Source organism: Octopus bimaculoides, chromosome 6 (assembly GCF_046866305.1).
Source record: "Octopus bimaculoides isolate indiv1 chromosome 6, ASM4686630v1, whole genome shotgun sequence".
NCBI classification, from domain to species: Eukaryota; Metazoa; Mollusca; class Cephalopoda; order Octopoda; family Octopodidae; genus Octopus; species Octopus bimaculoides.
In genome coordinates, this window is record NC_142933.1 from 108987448 (window position 1) to 109003123 (window position 15676).

General features: G+C 37.9%; 1 protein-coding gene across 2 annotated transcripts; it reads right to left on the reverse strand.

Annotated features, from left to right (window-relative positions):
• LOC106870445 (uncharacterized) lies at positions 1 to 9917 on the reverse strand. 2 transcript variants are annotated; one of them, XM_014916538.3, is made up of 3 exons: positions 9767 to 9917; positions 3708 to 3864; positions 1 to 2398 (listed from the first exon to the last, which is right to left on the reverse strand). In XM_014916538.3, the coding sequence occupies exon 3, from the start codon at positions 2326 to 2328 to the stop codon at positions 514 to 516; it is 1815 nt and encodes a 604-aa protein (XP_014772024.1). In that variant the 5' UTR covers positions 2329 to 2398; positions 3708 to 3864; positions 9767 to 9917; the 3' UTR covers positions 1 to 513. The 2 variants fall into 2 exon arrangements, with proteins under 2 accessions (XP_014772024.1, XP_014772025.1); XM_014916539.3 differs by having other exon boundaries at positions 9742 to 9917.
• Positions 9918 to 15676: the final 5759 nt, after the last annotated feature.

Genomic DNA, 15676 nt, shown 5'->3' on the forward strand with positions numbered 1-15676 from the left:
TCAAGATTCTACCATTTTTTGGTCAACTCACTGCGACTTTATTTTAAATAATTATTAAAAAAAAAGGCAGGCAACTATTCAACTGGACAAAAACGTAAGTGTTGCTGTCCAGCAAAAGAATTAAAATTAATATAAATTAAACAAAATAAATATAATTTTGTTTTTTTATTTAAGTGGAATAATTAGACAGTGAGGTGAAAATAGTCCTGTTTTCATTTTGTTTTTTGATCAGAACAGAATTAGAAAAGTCCTATCACAGTTTGACATGCAAAAAGGTCAAGGTTTAGGGTTTTCTTTTCTTTGGGACTTTGACTTTTAGCAAATGGATTATTTATTGAAATTATTGTTCAAGAGAGTAGGATCCCAAATACTGTGCCAAAAAAAAAATTTTTTTTTTTTTTTTTCCATTTCCATGGAAGTCTTATTTTTTTTATTTTTAAATTTAATTTGCTTGACAATAACACTGCAAGAGATTTTCTTTTATGTTATCCAAGCATTTTGGGGTCAGTTAATTTAAACTGGCATGCTTAAAGAAGTGTCAGCCCTATATCCGTCGCAATAGCTTGTAGCTTCTTCACTGTGGGTTCTTAGATGTTTCTTTAAATCCCCAGACTGTACAAAAGCTCTATCACACGCATTACACTTATACGGTCGGTATTTCGTATGACTTCTCATATGGACGGTTAAAGAGCTAGATTCAGAAAATGTCTTCAAGCAAAATTTGCAGTTGTAAGGTTTTTCCCCTGTATGAATTCTCATATGTTTTTTCAAGTCGCTCGACTGTACAAATGCCTTGGGGCACAGGCTACATTTGTAAGGTCTTTCCCCAGTATGGCTTCGCTGGTGGATCTTCAATGAACCAGACTCAGTAAAAGCTTTCTGGCAAATCTCACATTTATAGGGGCGATCGCCAGTGTGATATCTCATATGCTTGTTCAAGTCGCTGGGACGCATATAGACTTTATCACAAAAATCACAGTTATACGGTTTACCTCCAAGATGGGTCTTTGTATGAACAGCAAGATTAGACAGTTGTGAAAACGTTTTCTCACAGTATTCACAGGAATATGGTTTAGTGTAATCAGAATTAACAGAGTTGCAAGCAACTTCTTGGTGATACATAAGATGTGCAGACAGATTGTTTTCTGTAGGGAACTTCTCGTCACACATCTTACACGAATAGATTTGAGTCTCTGACTCGTTAAACTGAGGCAAACCTGTGGTTTCTGTTAAAGAAGTCCTTGAAATAATCTTAGTGTGTCCAATATGAGAAGACTCATTGACTGGCATTGAATTTTGCACCTGTTGCAAACCTAAATATTCGTTGAGTGTATATTGGTCATTAATTCTGTGTGTCTTTTTGTGCTTGTTAAGATCACTTGATTGAATAAAAGCCCTCGTACAGATAGGACACACATAAGGCCTCTCACCAGTATGACGGCGTAAATGTACATTTAATGTTCCAGATTCAGTAAACTTTCTATCACAATAACTACATGCAAATGGTTTCTCCCCTGTATGTGTACGGATGTGTTTTAGGAGATCCCCAGTCCTAAAGAATGTTTTAGGACAGAAGTCACATGTAAACGGCTTTTTTTCTATGTGAGTCTTTGTATGCACCGCAAGGTTACCAAGATGAGCAAAGGACTTGTCACAATAATCACATTTGTGTATTTTATTTTCACTGTGAATATGACTGTGTGCATCAAGCTGTGTCAATGTTTTAAACTTTTGGTTGCAGTATATACATTGAAATGCTGGTTCATTTAAATGTAATTTAGAATGATGCGATAATGAACTGGACTCCGAGAAGTCTCTATCACAGTAGCAGCACTTGTACGGCTTCTCACCTGTATGAATACGAGTGTGCTTCTTCAAGTCACTCGACTGAATGAAAGCTTTTGTGCAGTATGTACATTTAAATGGCCTGTCTCCGGTATGAGTGCGTGTGTGCACAGTAAGAGTCCCAGATTCTGTAAATGCTTTGTCACAGAAGGTGCACTTAAAAGGCTTAACCCCTGTATGAGACCGTTCATGTTTAGTCAGGTCCCCTAACTTAAGAAACCCTTTTGAACAGTAATTGCATCGGTAAGGTCTGCAACTGACATGAAGCAGGTGATGTGATCGCAACTGACTCTTCAGGTTAAACTCTTCATGACAAAAATCACATCTGATAGTCTTCTCTAGTTTTTGGTCAGACTCTTTCATTGCACCTTCAGTCTCTTGATTATGCTCAATTTTGGCCCCTACATCACTGGAATCAGCCTCATTTCTGCAATGAGGAGTTTTCTTCCTTTTTTTAGATTTCTGAGACTTTTTAGTTGGCATCGGTGCAAAGATTTCTAACACAACACACTTGAATACAGCTGCTTCTTTTCACAGCCAGTCTTCTTTCTCCCTTCAAAATAAATTAGTTTCAAAAATTAAGTATTGCACATATGAAGAGAAAAATAAAAACTTAAAATTTCAAATCTATGTAGATAGAGAGAGAGAGAGAGAAATAAACAACAAAATTACGTTTTGCAAAATAAACAACAAAAACATTTACTTATTAAAGCAAACAAAATGTTATGATTTTTTTTCTTTTTAACTAAATCCTTGTGTTGAGCCTCAGTGAAATGCTACAGAGGTCTTGGGTTGGTTAATGCTACCATCTCTGACAACAATGCCTATTCAATTTCTCTAGGCCTTAAATAAATGTCGTCTGACTCAATTTAACTTGTCTGGAAATGGTGTCACTGAACCAAGGAACCTGTAGTTAATGATAGGAAGGAGAGACAGTTCTGAAAAACCATATTGCTGGAAACACTGTCATTCCCAAGTAGATCAGCAGAACCCAAAAATGGCAAACTGACACAGAACTGAGATCTGTGGATGGCTGTTCACTCAAACAATATCAGTATGAAGAACACCTCAAGCCCTTCTTTTGCCAGGTCCACCTTGGACAACCCCACCACCCTCTCTTCTTACATGTGAATAATCATGTACCTCCTCTACAGCCAGAGACTTGTTCTGTTCTGGCCCCTTCTCTCAAATTTTAACTCCTTGTACCCTAGCATAAAACGACCTCTCTCAAGGTCTGTGGTCTTGCAAGCTGCACATGGAGACCTCACTAGTGCTTGTGGCACAAAACTAGCACAAGCACCTAGTGTTTGCCAAAATCAAACAACTGGAGCATGACGACGCAGTCCTTGGGCCCATCAGGTCCTGTCAAACCATCCAACCCATGCCTGCATGGAACACGGACATTCAATGATGAATGGCGTTCTAGTTTCTTAACATCATAGTGACCACAAAGATATCTTTTGATAATCGAGGTAGAAATGAATTAAACACAAACCACAGAAAATAGCAAGAAATGCAAAATCCTAAACTGCTTCTAGAAGCAGTGGTGATGTCAGCAGACTCTATAACTGTGTGTGTGTCATTGTATACAAGTGATGCTGAGATTAATTATTCAGTATAGCTAGGGTAAGTCTAATGACAGAGTCTGTTCTACTCCAAGTTATAAACACAGAAGGAATTGAACTTGAAACTATAAGCTCAAAATCCATCAAACAGCAATCAGTCTGGTTACAAGGAACTATTTCACTATGGGTTAGCTATTCACACCTAAATAAACTGACTCATTGAAGGTTAAATGTTTTGGTCTCAAACCTACCTGACTGGAATATGAAACTTGATCAAGTTATTGTTTTTACACTTACCAAGAACATTCTAGAGACACTGCTCTCAGAAGTCAAGTTGGTCCATCTACAACATTAATATAGGAAGGATTTTGTGAAAACAACAAAACTGTAGCCTTGCACTGAATTACTTAAATGGTAACTTCTCAGACAGTTGCGTATCAATTTAGGCAAGAATCTACAAATGAAAAGACAAAATAGTATTAATTTCAAAGTAGCTTAAGTTTAGGGTTATCTGGGTGGAAGCTAAGCAGTTGTCCTGAGGCCAGAGACCTGTTCCAAATTCTTGAAATTGGACAGAAACTACCAAAAGCACCCAAGGACCAGGAGGTGGTATTCATCCTGGCAAAGGGTCAATCAAGTCTAGCACCCAAAAACAGGAATCATTCCTCATACAGACTTCCACACAGTTTCCATATACCAAAAATTTATTTAAAATAAGTGCAGTTGTGGTTGTGTGGATATGAAGTTTGTCCTGTAACCACATGGTTTCAGGCTCTATCCCATTGCATAGTATCTTGGGCAAGCATCTTCTACTACAGGTTCTCAAATTGATGTTGGTGTTTTCAAATCAAAACTGGACCTCTTCCTGTCGAGAGTCCCAGATGAACCTACCTCACAGCAAGAGGTGCAAATGAGAGTGCCACCTATTAGAGGAGGCTCTCAGTAATAACAGTGTAGCAAAATAGCAGTGCAACATCTCTGAGCTGAAACTACAAAACAAATATATGTGTGTATGTATATGAATATTTACATTCCAAATATTTTTGCATGGCATTGTCTGTGCAAAATGGTGATGACCTGTTAACACTCTTTATAAATAATACACTGTGTGACTCTGCACTATTTGTGACAGGAGGAGCATCCAGCCAGAATATACTGCCTTGACAAGTCTTCATTCAACTCCCGCCAGTATGGAGAAGCTAACAAAACATATGGACTAACGAATTTACTAAATGATTAGGTCTTCAGTATCACTTTGATGAGAATCAAATCTAAACAAAATTGCAAGGGACCGTTGATTGTTTAGGTTTTGTATTTAATGTCCCTCGTTAACATTCAGACAGGAGATTTTTATTTCTTTGGGTCAGAACCCAAAACCAAATGGCTAGCAAGTAAGCTTCCTAACCACATAACCACACCTGCTGCTTGCAGTTGTTAAGAATTCTTCACAAGTTACCTATTTTACAATCAAGCAGATACAGACTAGCAAAAACTGAATGTCAGAACCAGAGTAGATCGATTCCTTAGTTAATAACCTATCAATTTCACTAGTTATGAGATGATTACCTCCACCTTAGCAAAGGCAGAGGCATTGTTTTCAGTTGTGTTTGTTTGTCCATGGACAAAATATCTCAAGAATCGCTGGACGGATTCGGATGAAACTTTCAGAGATGTTTGGCTTCATGACTGGCATGAACTGATTAGATTTTGGGATTGATCCGGTACCAGACAAGGATTCTGGATTATTTTTCCTGTTTTTTTACTTAATTTTTGAGAGCAGTCAAGTTCATTTTTAATATTCTCGTTATTTTTATTTTATTCCTGTTTCTGCTCAGTTTATATCTGTACACGAAGGAGTTGAGAAAATGGCCGAGTGCAAAAGAAATCAAATGATGGGCAAGCAGAAATGATGACTGAATTAGAGTGAACGTTGTACAATTGGTCGATACTTGTTGGGCAAAGAATTACCAATGTACAAGACACTGATGGCTGAGGGAAAACATTTCAAGGAAGCCATTGGAAGAAGTGGGTGAGGTAAGAACTCAAAATGGCCATCCTCACAAGGATCAGTTGTAAAGGTAGAGAATGTTACAGAGCAGACTTGTTCAACCCTTGGGGCAAAAAACGAAGAGATGATAATGGTGATAATTCACCAATGTATCAATGAGTTACTTTCCTAAGTTTATATTGAACCTCAAACAAATAGGACTCTATCAAGGACCAATGCTATTTGTTATCATATTGCTATCAAGCAGATGCAGGTGCGACTGTGTAGTAAGAAGTTTGCTTACAAACCATATGGTTGTGGGTTCAGTCCCGCTGTGTGGCACCTTGGGGGAAAATGTCTTTTACATAAGCCCCAGGCTGAGCAAAGCCTTGAGAGTGGATTTGGTCAAAAGAAAATGAAAGAAGCCCTTCATATAACGTGTGTGTGTGTATGTTTATGTCTCTTTATTTTGACAGCATATGATAGTTGTAAACAAGTGTCGCCATCATACAAGTGGTGTCATCCATTGCCAATATTCTGTAAAGACCATGCTTGGCCATGAGGCAAAGGTTGGCAACAGGAAAAGCATCCATTTATAGAAAATCTGCCTCAATAAATTCCATCCAACTTGTGCAAACATGGAAAAGTGGACATTATGATGATGATGGCAGCCATTTTCTTTTGCAACTTATATCAGAAAAGACCAAATATTTGAAGACTAATTTATTGGTGGCAACATGAGGCAAAAAATAAGCTTGATTCCTTTTGTGAGTGAGACAAGTTGACTAGAAAAAACACAGCTAAGCCTAAAATGCCTCTGCATAAAATCCCAAATAAAAATTTCTATAAATATCTTTTGAAAAAACCAATGATGATAAAGTGTAGATTGAAAAACGACTCTACAAGAGTTGTTTGAACAATCTGCCTAATATATTTTATAAGAGAGGGAAGGAGTGAGAGAAAGTCTAGTGATTTTAGGTATTTAGTTACATCCCTTTGGCCTTGAGTTCAAAAAATGATGCCGAAACTGACCTTGCTAGTTATTCTGTTGGATTCGTAAACAACTAGTAAAGTATTAGAGCACCGTAAATGAACATTAACAGTGTGGTAGTGGGTGGTACAGTTGGCAGAACATCAGGGTTCAAATCCCACAAACATGGAATTTGCTTTGTGGTTTATAAAATAGGAATCAAACAAAGTCGAGGGATAACTCAATTGACTACCTTTTATCTTTTATTCGTTTCAGCCATTGGACTGTGGCCATGCTGGGGCACTGCCCTGAAGGTTTTAGTAAAACGAATCAAGCCCAGTGCTTATTTTATCGGTCTATTTTGCCGAACTACTAAGTTACTGGGATGTAAACAAACTAACACTAGTTGTCAAATAATGAGAGGAGATAAACACAAACACACACACACACATATATTCAATGGGCTTCAACACAGTTTCTGTCCACCGAATTTACTCAGAAGGCATTGACCAGCCCAGGGTTGTAGGAGAGGGAGACACTTGTTCAAAGTCTTACACAGTGGAACTCTACTTAAAACCACAAGGTCGCAAAGCAAGACTCTTGACCAAATAAATTAATTAAATACTATGCATACATAATACAGACACACAAATTGCTACACAAGGAAGTCTTTCTGAATGTGCAAACTTCATATGACATGAGGACCTTTATAGTAAATATAAATTGAACATACTGAATTGAATTTTACATTTAAAAACTAATCAAATTCATTTGGTGCAAGGAACCCTGGTTTCCATCACTCGTGTATAGTACTCATTCCCAATTTTTAACCACCAGAATAACTTAGAGACTTAGGAAAGGAAAGCTTTATATCACTCAGAGCGTATGAAACAAGGAGTAACTAAAAGCCTGAAAGCAAGCAAAGACGTTTAGGACAAACTTATGAAAATACTTGGGGCAGAAAAAGAGTTAATTTAACATTAAAATGTCCTGAAATGTGTTAGTAACACACCTATATTTAAAACATTCCACAATCGATATTCTAATACTTAGCATATTGTTTATTTTGTTTGTTTGTTTTTTTTTCCATTTATTACTAATAAACTGAAGAGTTAATTAAATTAAATTCTGGACGATCGAGTTAATATTTCGGAAAAGACTATAATCTTATAAACAACAATTTTGACATTTAAAGAACGGATTTAGTCGACAGATCAAACGACAATGAAATTTTCAAACAAAACAGGAAGGAGATTTTGATATCAAAGAAGCGAGAAGGATATTGGTAATTTGCAGCAAATTACAACGAAAGATGTTCCTAGAAGTTAATAAATGGTTTCTTGGGTTTTACAGATGAAAACAAAGATAGTGTTTTTTGACAAGTGACACTTTAGTGCACACGCTCCGTAGAACACATATTGAATACAGAGTGACAGAACGAAGAATTGGTAAGGAACAAAAATATAAAAACAAAAGTTTCTCCAGGAAGGGAAAAAGGCGACGTTCATGGAATGTGAAACGGTTTCTCCATACTGACGATGACGGGACAAGCTTGTGTGTGTGTGTATATTTCCCCCTACGTCTATAACTTATTAATTAATGTATTTTCTAATGACATCTGGAGGATATCTATTCTAATATCCACCATATTAATTTATCAGAATTTTCTATTTACAAATTATAAAGGGCGGAGGTGTAGAATACGTACCCACGCTATATATAATATATATATATATATATATTTATATATACCCATACATACACACGGATGTGTGTGTATTCTTGTTGGAATAATTGTTTCCTGTATATGCCGCCTGTCTCAGACTTCGAAGTCATTTAACACTTCAATAGTTCTGGTTCCGTTACCCAGTGGTGGCCATCTCCACAAAATTAGCTTCAGGCCACTAGGATTGTCTCCTGTGAAAGGAAGGTACTCATCATCGATCGGGTAAATCCTAGATCTGCAGAGTTTGCTATTTAACCCTAGGTGGTCTTTTTCTCAAGGGCCGCTATCACACTACATTCCTATGCTGTACATTCTATCATTCCTGGTTTCATTCATGCGATTCCTGTTTAAGACCCCACACACACACGCACACACTTTTCTAACCTATCCTCGCATTGTCCCTTCCAAAGTCGCCCTGACGGTGATAAAACAAATTATTATTATTATTATTACTATTATTACTGTTTACTAAATAGATTTTACTGTGAAAGTAAAAGTAACAAGACTTCAAATGTAAAACAAGGGAACGAAATTTACAAGACTGATACGAGTGGATTTAAACTGAAACGAGACCGCGACCCGGTTTCGATTCCAGGACGAAGCTAAATGTTATGACAATTCGACCTCAATTTTTTCTCCCAACAGAAATTAAAAACTGATCCTGATATCTAAAAAATACATATAAATAACAAAAACAAGATTGTATGTAAGTATGTGGTTGTGTGTATTAGATAGATAGATAGATAGATAGATAGATAGATAGATAGATAGATAGATAGATAGACAGATATATAGACAGACAGACAGATAGATAGTTAGTTAGATAGATAGATAGATGGATAGATAAATTGATGGATAGATAGATAGATAGATATGTATGTATTTATGAAGAGAAAAATTAGGTGCAGTTGAAAGACCAACGATCAGTGTTTTGCCGGATTTCAAAATACATTATAAACATTAGGCTTGGCCGTGTTTTTATGGGATATAACAATTTCCCAGTGTAATTAAAATATAATAATAATCATAATCAACATGGTGATTATATATATTTGTCAGTACAATGTTTCTAAACGTTATGGCAACTTGTGTCCCAAGTCCGTCTCCCTGGATTCACCGGCAAAGCTTGGTTGAAATTATTATACAAATGACAAAATCATGATGTGTGTATATGTATGTATATATATATATATATATATGTGTGTGTGTGTGTGTGTATAGATCACCTATATATATATATATACACGCACACATGTGTATGGATATATACAGATATACGTATACATATATATATATATACAACATATATACACAACATACAAATATATACAACAGACATATGTACGAGATCACAGCAAACATACAATAGACACATTCATCAGCATATATATATATATATATATATATATATATATATACACTGCATATCACACATGAACCACATTACAACGTACAATATATATACATTATATACAATACATTGCTGTCACATATATATGTGTGTGTGTGTGTACATATATATATGTGTGTGTGTGTGCATAGACTGTCTACTAATGTTGGTAAAGGTTTTCGACTCGTGTCTGTTTTACATGACCAAGCAATGACAGAAAAAGAAACTGTTTGAACATGGTATGTTATTGTATCTCACATTGTATTTGGTGCTTGGGTCTCACCTTCCTTTCTCGCTCGGGTCTTCGTGTTTGTTTTGATTACGGATGTATTATGAGGATATATTTTCCTTTATTCTTCTTCGTCGTTCAGTCCCTTCCGTGAAGGGCGAACTGGAAATGTTGCTGCAAGACGAATAAAAGAGTTCAATGGTAGAAAGAGAGAGGCAAAGAGAGAGAGAAAGAGAGACAAACAGAGAGAGGGAGAGATAAAGGGAGATAGGAAGTGAGTGAGGAGGGAAACGTGATAGAGAGGGAGAAGAAAAAGGAAGGAGGGAGAAAAGAGAGGGAGAAAGGGAGAGCGCCATCTAGAGAGAGAGGACGACAAAGAAAGGCAGAGGTAAAGAGGGAGGGAACAAGAGCGAGCGCCATCTGGAGAGAAGAGATAGTCTCCCCTCTGTCCGTCGTTCAATGGCTCAGAAATGATATCTATATATATATATATATATATATATAGATAGATAGATAGATAGATAGATATGTGTATCTTAATATATACTTTTGTTATTTACACCACCTGTCCTCGTCTGTTGTTATTATTTGTATATTCTCCCATATATATATTAAGATAGATAGCTATGTAGAGTGAGGGAGAGCTAAAGCTGAGAGTAATATAAAATATATATAGACATATTGTTGAGGATATTTGTGCAGATATGTAAGAAATGGTTTGTTTTTATAAAGTTACCTGGTAATTGCTGGACAGTTGAGAAAGAGTTTAGTATAGAAGGGAAATACGATCTATCTATCTATCTATCTACCTCTCTATCTCTATTTGTGTGCGTGTGTAAAAGTTCTCTGCCCTTGATCACAGAGCGGGAGAGTTAACGAAATAAATATATATACATATATACATAGAGAGAAAACAGGTGGAGAAAGGGAAGGGTGAACCCACAATATAGAAAAGGAAATAGAGAAGTAAAGGGATTTGAGTCACAGAAGAGAGACAGAGATATGGTGATGGGTAAATGAATAGATATAAATATGTAAGGATAGATAGATAGATAGATAGATAGATAGATAGATAGATAGATAGATAGATAGATAGATAGATAGGCAGGCAGATAGATAGATAGATAGATAGATAGATAGACGTGGGGAAATAGAGAAAGAGAATACTAATAATCAAAAAAAGAGGAGAGGAAAGAATGAGAGAAAGAGTTAAAAGATGAGTAGTGAAAGAATGGGAGAGTGAAGGGAGGAACAAATTAGAAAACTTGATATAAACGTCTGGAAGAATGATATTAAAGAGAGAGAGAGAGAGAGAGGAAGCAGTTCAATGAGAGAGAGGAAGGGAGTCGACGAGAAAGAGATGGATTGGATTATGGAAACGAAAGCACATAACAGAAATATATACGATAGAGAGATAATGGCACAGAGAGAGGCGACGGGGGAGAAAGACAAAGCAAGATGGAAGTATAGGAGATTGAAAATAGACAGATAGATAGATAGATAACATAGATAGATAGATAGATAGATAGATAGATAGATAGATAGATAGATAGATAGATAGATAGATAGATAGATAGATAGATAGATAACATAGATAGATAGATAGATAGATAGATAGATAGATAGATAGATAGATAGATGGATGGAGATTAATAAAAAGAGAGAGAAGTAAAGGGATTTACATGGAGAAAGTGTCTGTTAGAAAAACGTTGTTTGTAAAAATGTCTATATAGGTATATAAGAGAGAGAGAGCTGTCAAGGCAAGAAATGTAAAAGTAGGGATGCCAGGCCAAGAAAGGGGTGAGAGAAAATTGTAAAGGAAAACGTGTATCTTATTTTTATTGCTAGAGGAGGATTCGATCTAGGGACAATTTGTTTTAGTAGTTGATTTGTTACTACAGCACCAAACTAGTCTCAATTGTGTGTCTGTGAAGAAAGGGCAAGACGAGTGTTAAGAGATAGCAGAGCAGTTTGCTAATATTAACAAAGAGAGGCATAGAAAGAGACGGAGACATCCAGAAAAAGGGGGGAAAAAAACGAACAGAAAAGGACACAAAACAGAAAATGGAATTTGGGTCTATTGAAAGGAATAATTCTTAGAAATGAAAATTTTAGTTTCATTCGTTTTAAGCTATAAAGTCATCCAATAGAATTGGGATCGTCATTCTTTTCAATTCTCTCTCTACCTTTCTCTCTACTTCTCTCTTCTCCTCTCTCCCTCTCCACCCCCCCTTTCAACTCTGTCCTACCTTCACTGTCTCCTCCCTCTCTTTATTCCCCTCCTTTCCTATTTCTCCCTCCTTCCTGCTCTCTTTCCCCTTTCCTCCCCCACTCCCTTTCCCCCCTCTCTCCATTCTGTCCTCCCTTCACTCTCTCCTCCTTCTCTCTATTCTTCTCTCTCTCTCTCTCTCCCTCCCTCCCTGTCCTTCCCAGTTTCCTCCCTCTCTCTTCCTCTCTCCTCCCTCTGCCTCCTCTCCCTCACTTTAAAATGACATGTGACTTTCAATCTTAATTTACAAGATATATTTAAACATTAGCTTACAAATAATTAAGTCAATATACAACTGAAATTCTTGATATTCTTATTCTTTATATATACATTTTATGGCACAGACATGGCCCTATGGTTATAAGCTTCTGTCTCAACCACATGGTTCCAGGTTCAGTCCTACTGTGTGGCTCCTTGGACAAGTGGATTTGGTAGACGGAAACTGAAAAAAGCTCTATGTATGTATGTGTCTTTACTTCTGCGTTTATCTTCCACCACCACTTGACAACCGGTGTTGGTGTGTTTACGTCCCCATAACTTAGAAGTTTGACAAGAGAGACCAATAAAATAAGTACCTGGCTTTAATAAACGGTAATGTAGTCTACTCATTCTTCAAAGCGGTGCTCCAGCATGGCCGCAGTCTAAAAAAGATAAAAGACATGTAAAACTAACAACAGGACACATTAAATGCAAAATATTCCAAAGACAGTGGAGTTTCATAATACTCTTTTACTCTTTTACTTGTTTCAGTCATTTGACTGTGGCCATGCTGGAGCACCGCCTTTAGTCGAGCATATCGACCCCAGGACTTATTCTTTGTAAGCCTAGTACTTATTCTATCAGTCTGTTTTGCCGAATCGCTAAGTTACGGGGATGTAAACACACCAGCATCGGTTGTCAAGCGATGTTGGGGGGAACAAGCTCAGACACACACATACAACAGGCTTCTTTCAGTTTCCATCTACCAAATCCACTCACAAGGCTTTGGTCGGCCCAAGGCTATAGTAGAAGACACTTGCCCAAGGTGACACGCAGGGGGACTGAACCCAGAACCAAGTAGTTGGTAAGCAAGCTACTTTATTTTATGTTTTTTTTTATGTTATTGTTGTAAGCTCTTAAGTTTCAAACATAAAATTCAGAAAAAAATATTTCAAAAAAGTTAAAGAGGAAAATTTATAACAAGTTTTATAAACGGGGAATGGAAAAGAAGGGATTGTAAAAAAATTGTAAAAATTAATATAATCTTTTATCTTTTACTTCTTTGAGAACTGCAGCCATGCTGGAGCACCACCTTGAACAGTTTAATCAAACAAACTCACCCCTGTACTTTTTCTTCTTTTTTTTTGTTAAGTCTGGTACTTCTATCAATCACTTATGCCAAAATGTTAAGTCACAGACATGTAAACAAACCAACACTTGTCAAACAGTGATGGGTTATGATGCTGGCATGAAGTGGATGGCTTGACCACAGCTGGCAAGCCAGAGAGCTACACCAAGCTTCCATTATCTATTTTGGCATGTTGTTCTCCTTTGTCAGTTTTTATTGCTCGATGCCCTTCTTAATGAAAACCACTTTACAAAGTGTATTGGGTGCTTTTTACATGGCACCTGCACTGTCGAGGGCTGTTTTGGTATGGTTTTTACAGCTGAATGCTCTTCCGAATGCCAACCACTTTGCAGTGTGGGCCCGGTGCTTTTCACATGGCACCAGCACTGGCAAGGTCACCAAATAACTTGCAAGACAAAGATCCTTTTAAAGTGGGCCATACTCGAGGAGGTGGATTTGTGCCAGACAATGAGAGATCAGAATATGAGAGAGGGATAGAAGCTGTAGAGGACAAACATGGTTACCTCAATCAGAGGGAGAGAGGGAGGGAGAGAGTGCTCAAGAATGAGAGAGTGCTCAAGAATGAGAGAGAACAAGAGAGCGGGAAAGATGATAGTTATGCGCCAGGGCATACTCTCAAGGTTTGAGAATGAGAATCTAAATTGGATGGTAGAGCACTGCTAAGGCTGCAAAACACACACACACACACACATGAAGGGCTTCCTTCAGTTTCTGTCTACCAAATCCACTCCCAAAGCTTTGGTCGGCCCAGTGCTATTGTAAAAGACACTTGTCCATGGTGCCACGCAATGGGACTAAACCCGTTGGATTCACTTTTATTAAATCTTAATCACTGATCCTTAAAAGTAATTTTCAAAAATAATCTTTTTTAAGTTACAAAGACAGGAGTAGTGGAGGTTTCACCATTCCTTATAAATGTTTCAGCAGTGAACACACAATGTGCATAAGCCAACCATAGTGGTAACTGGAAACAAAAAAACAAAAGTTTAGCTACATTAAGACACTGGTACCATTTGCCAAACTTCCAAGAATCTGTCGTAAAAACAACATTGAAGTTGGATTCACTTATTAAGTGTGTGTGTGTGTGTGAGAGAGAGAGAGAGAGAGAGAGAGAGAGAGTGCGTGTATCTGTGTGTTTGTGAGTGTGTGTGTGTGTGTTTCTGACTTTCTGTGTGAGTGTGAGAGAGAGTGCATGTGTGTGTGTATTTATGTGTGTGTGTGTTTGTGAGTTTGTGTGTGAGTGCATATGAAGGTTGGCAATGAGTACAGTGAAGAATTCCGGGTAGAGGTAGGGTCCACCAAGGTTCTGTCCTCAGCCCCCTCCTATTTATCATAGTCCTCCAGGCAATAACGGAGGAATTCAAGACAGGATGCCTCTGGGAGCTCCTCTATGCTGATGACCTTGCACTAATTGCTGAGTCACTATCAGAACTAGAGGAGAAGTTTCAGGTGTGGAAGCAAGAACTAGAATCAAATGGCCTTAGAGTCAACCTAGCTAAAACCAAGGTCCTAATAAGTAGGAAGGTAGACAAAACACAATCCCCTTCAGGTAGATGGCCCTGCTCGATCTGTAGAAAAGGAGTAGGTAGTAACTCTATAAGATGTACCCAGTGCAAGCTATGGACACAAGAGGTGCAGCAATATCAAAGGCAGGTTAACTAGGAAGTTAGTTTTTGTATGTGGCAGATGTTCAGGTACAACAAACACTGAAAATGTGCAGAAAACAACTTCTGTCACATTCCAGGGAGAAAAACTGGACGTAGTTGATAGCTTCCGATATCTGAGTGACAAAGTTAGTAGTTGGGGAGGGTGCACTGAAAGGGTATCTGCTAGAATGAGAATAGCCTGGGCAAAGTTCAGAGAGCTCTTACCTCTGCTGGCGACAAAGGGCCTCTCACTCAGAGTAAAAGGCAGACTGTATGACGCTTGTGTACGAACTGCCATGCTACATGGCAGTGAAACATGGGCCGTGACTGATGAGGACATGCGTAATCTTGCGAGGAATGAAGCCAGTATGCTCTGCTGGATGAGTAATGTCAGTGTGCATACCCGACAGAGTGTAAGTATCTTCAGAGAAAAGTTGGACCTAAGAAGCATCAGGTGTGGTGTGCAAGAGAGACGATTGCGCTGGTATGGACATGTGGCGAGAATGGATGAGGATAGCTGTGTGAAAAAATGCCACACCCTAGCGGTTGAGGGAACCCGTGGAAGAAGCAGACCCAGGAAGACCTGGGATGAAGTGGTGAAGCACGACCTCTGAACATTGGGCCTCACCGAGGAAATGACTTCTGACCGAGACCTTTGGAAATATGCTGTGCGAGAGAAGACCCTGCAAGCCATGTGAGAA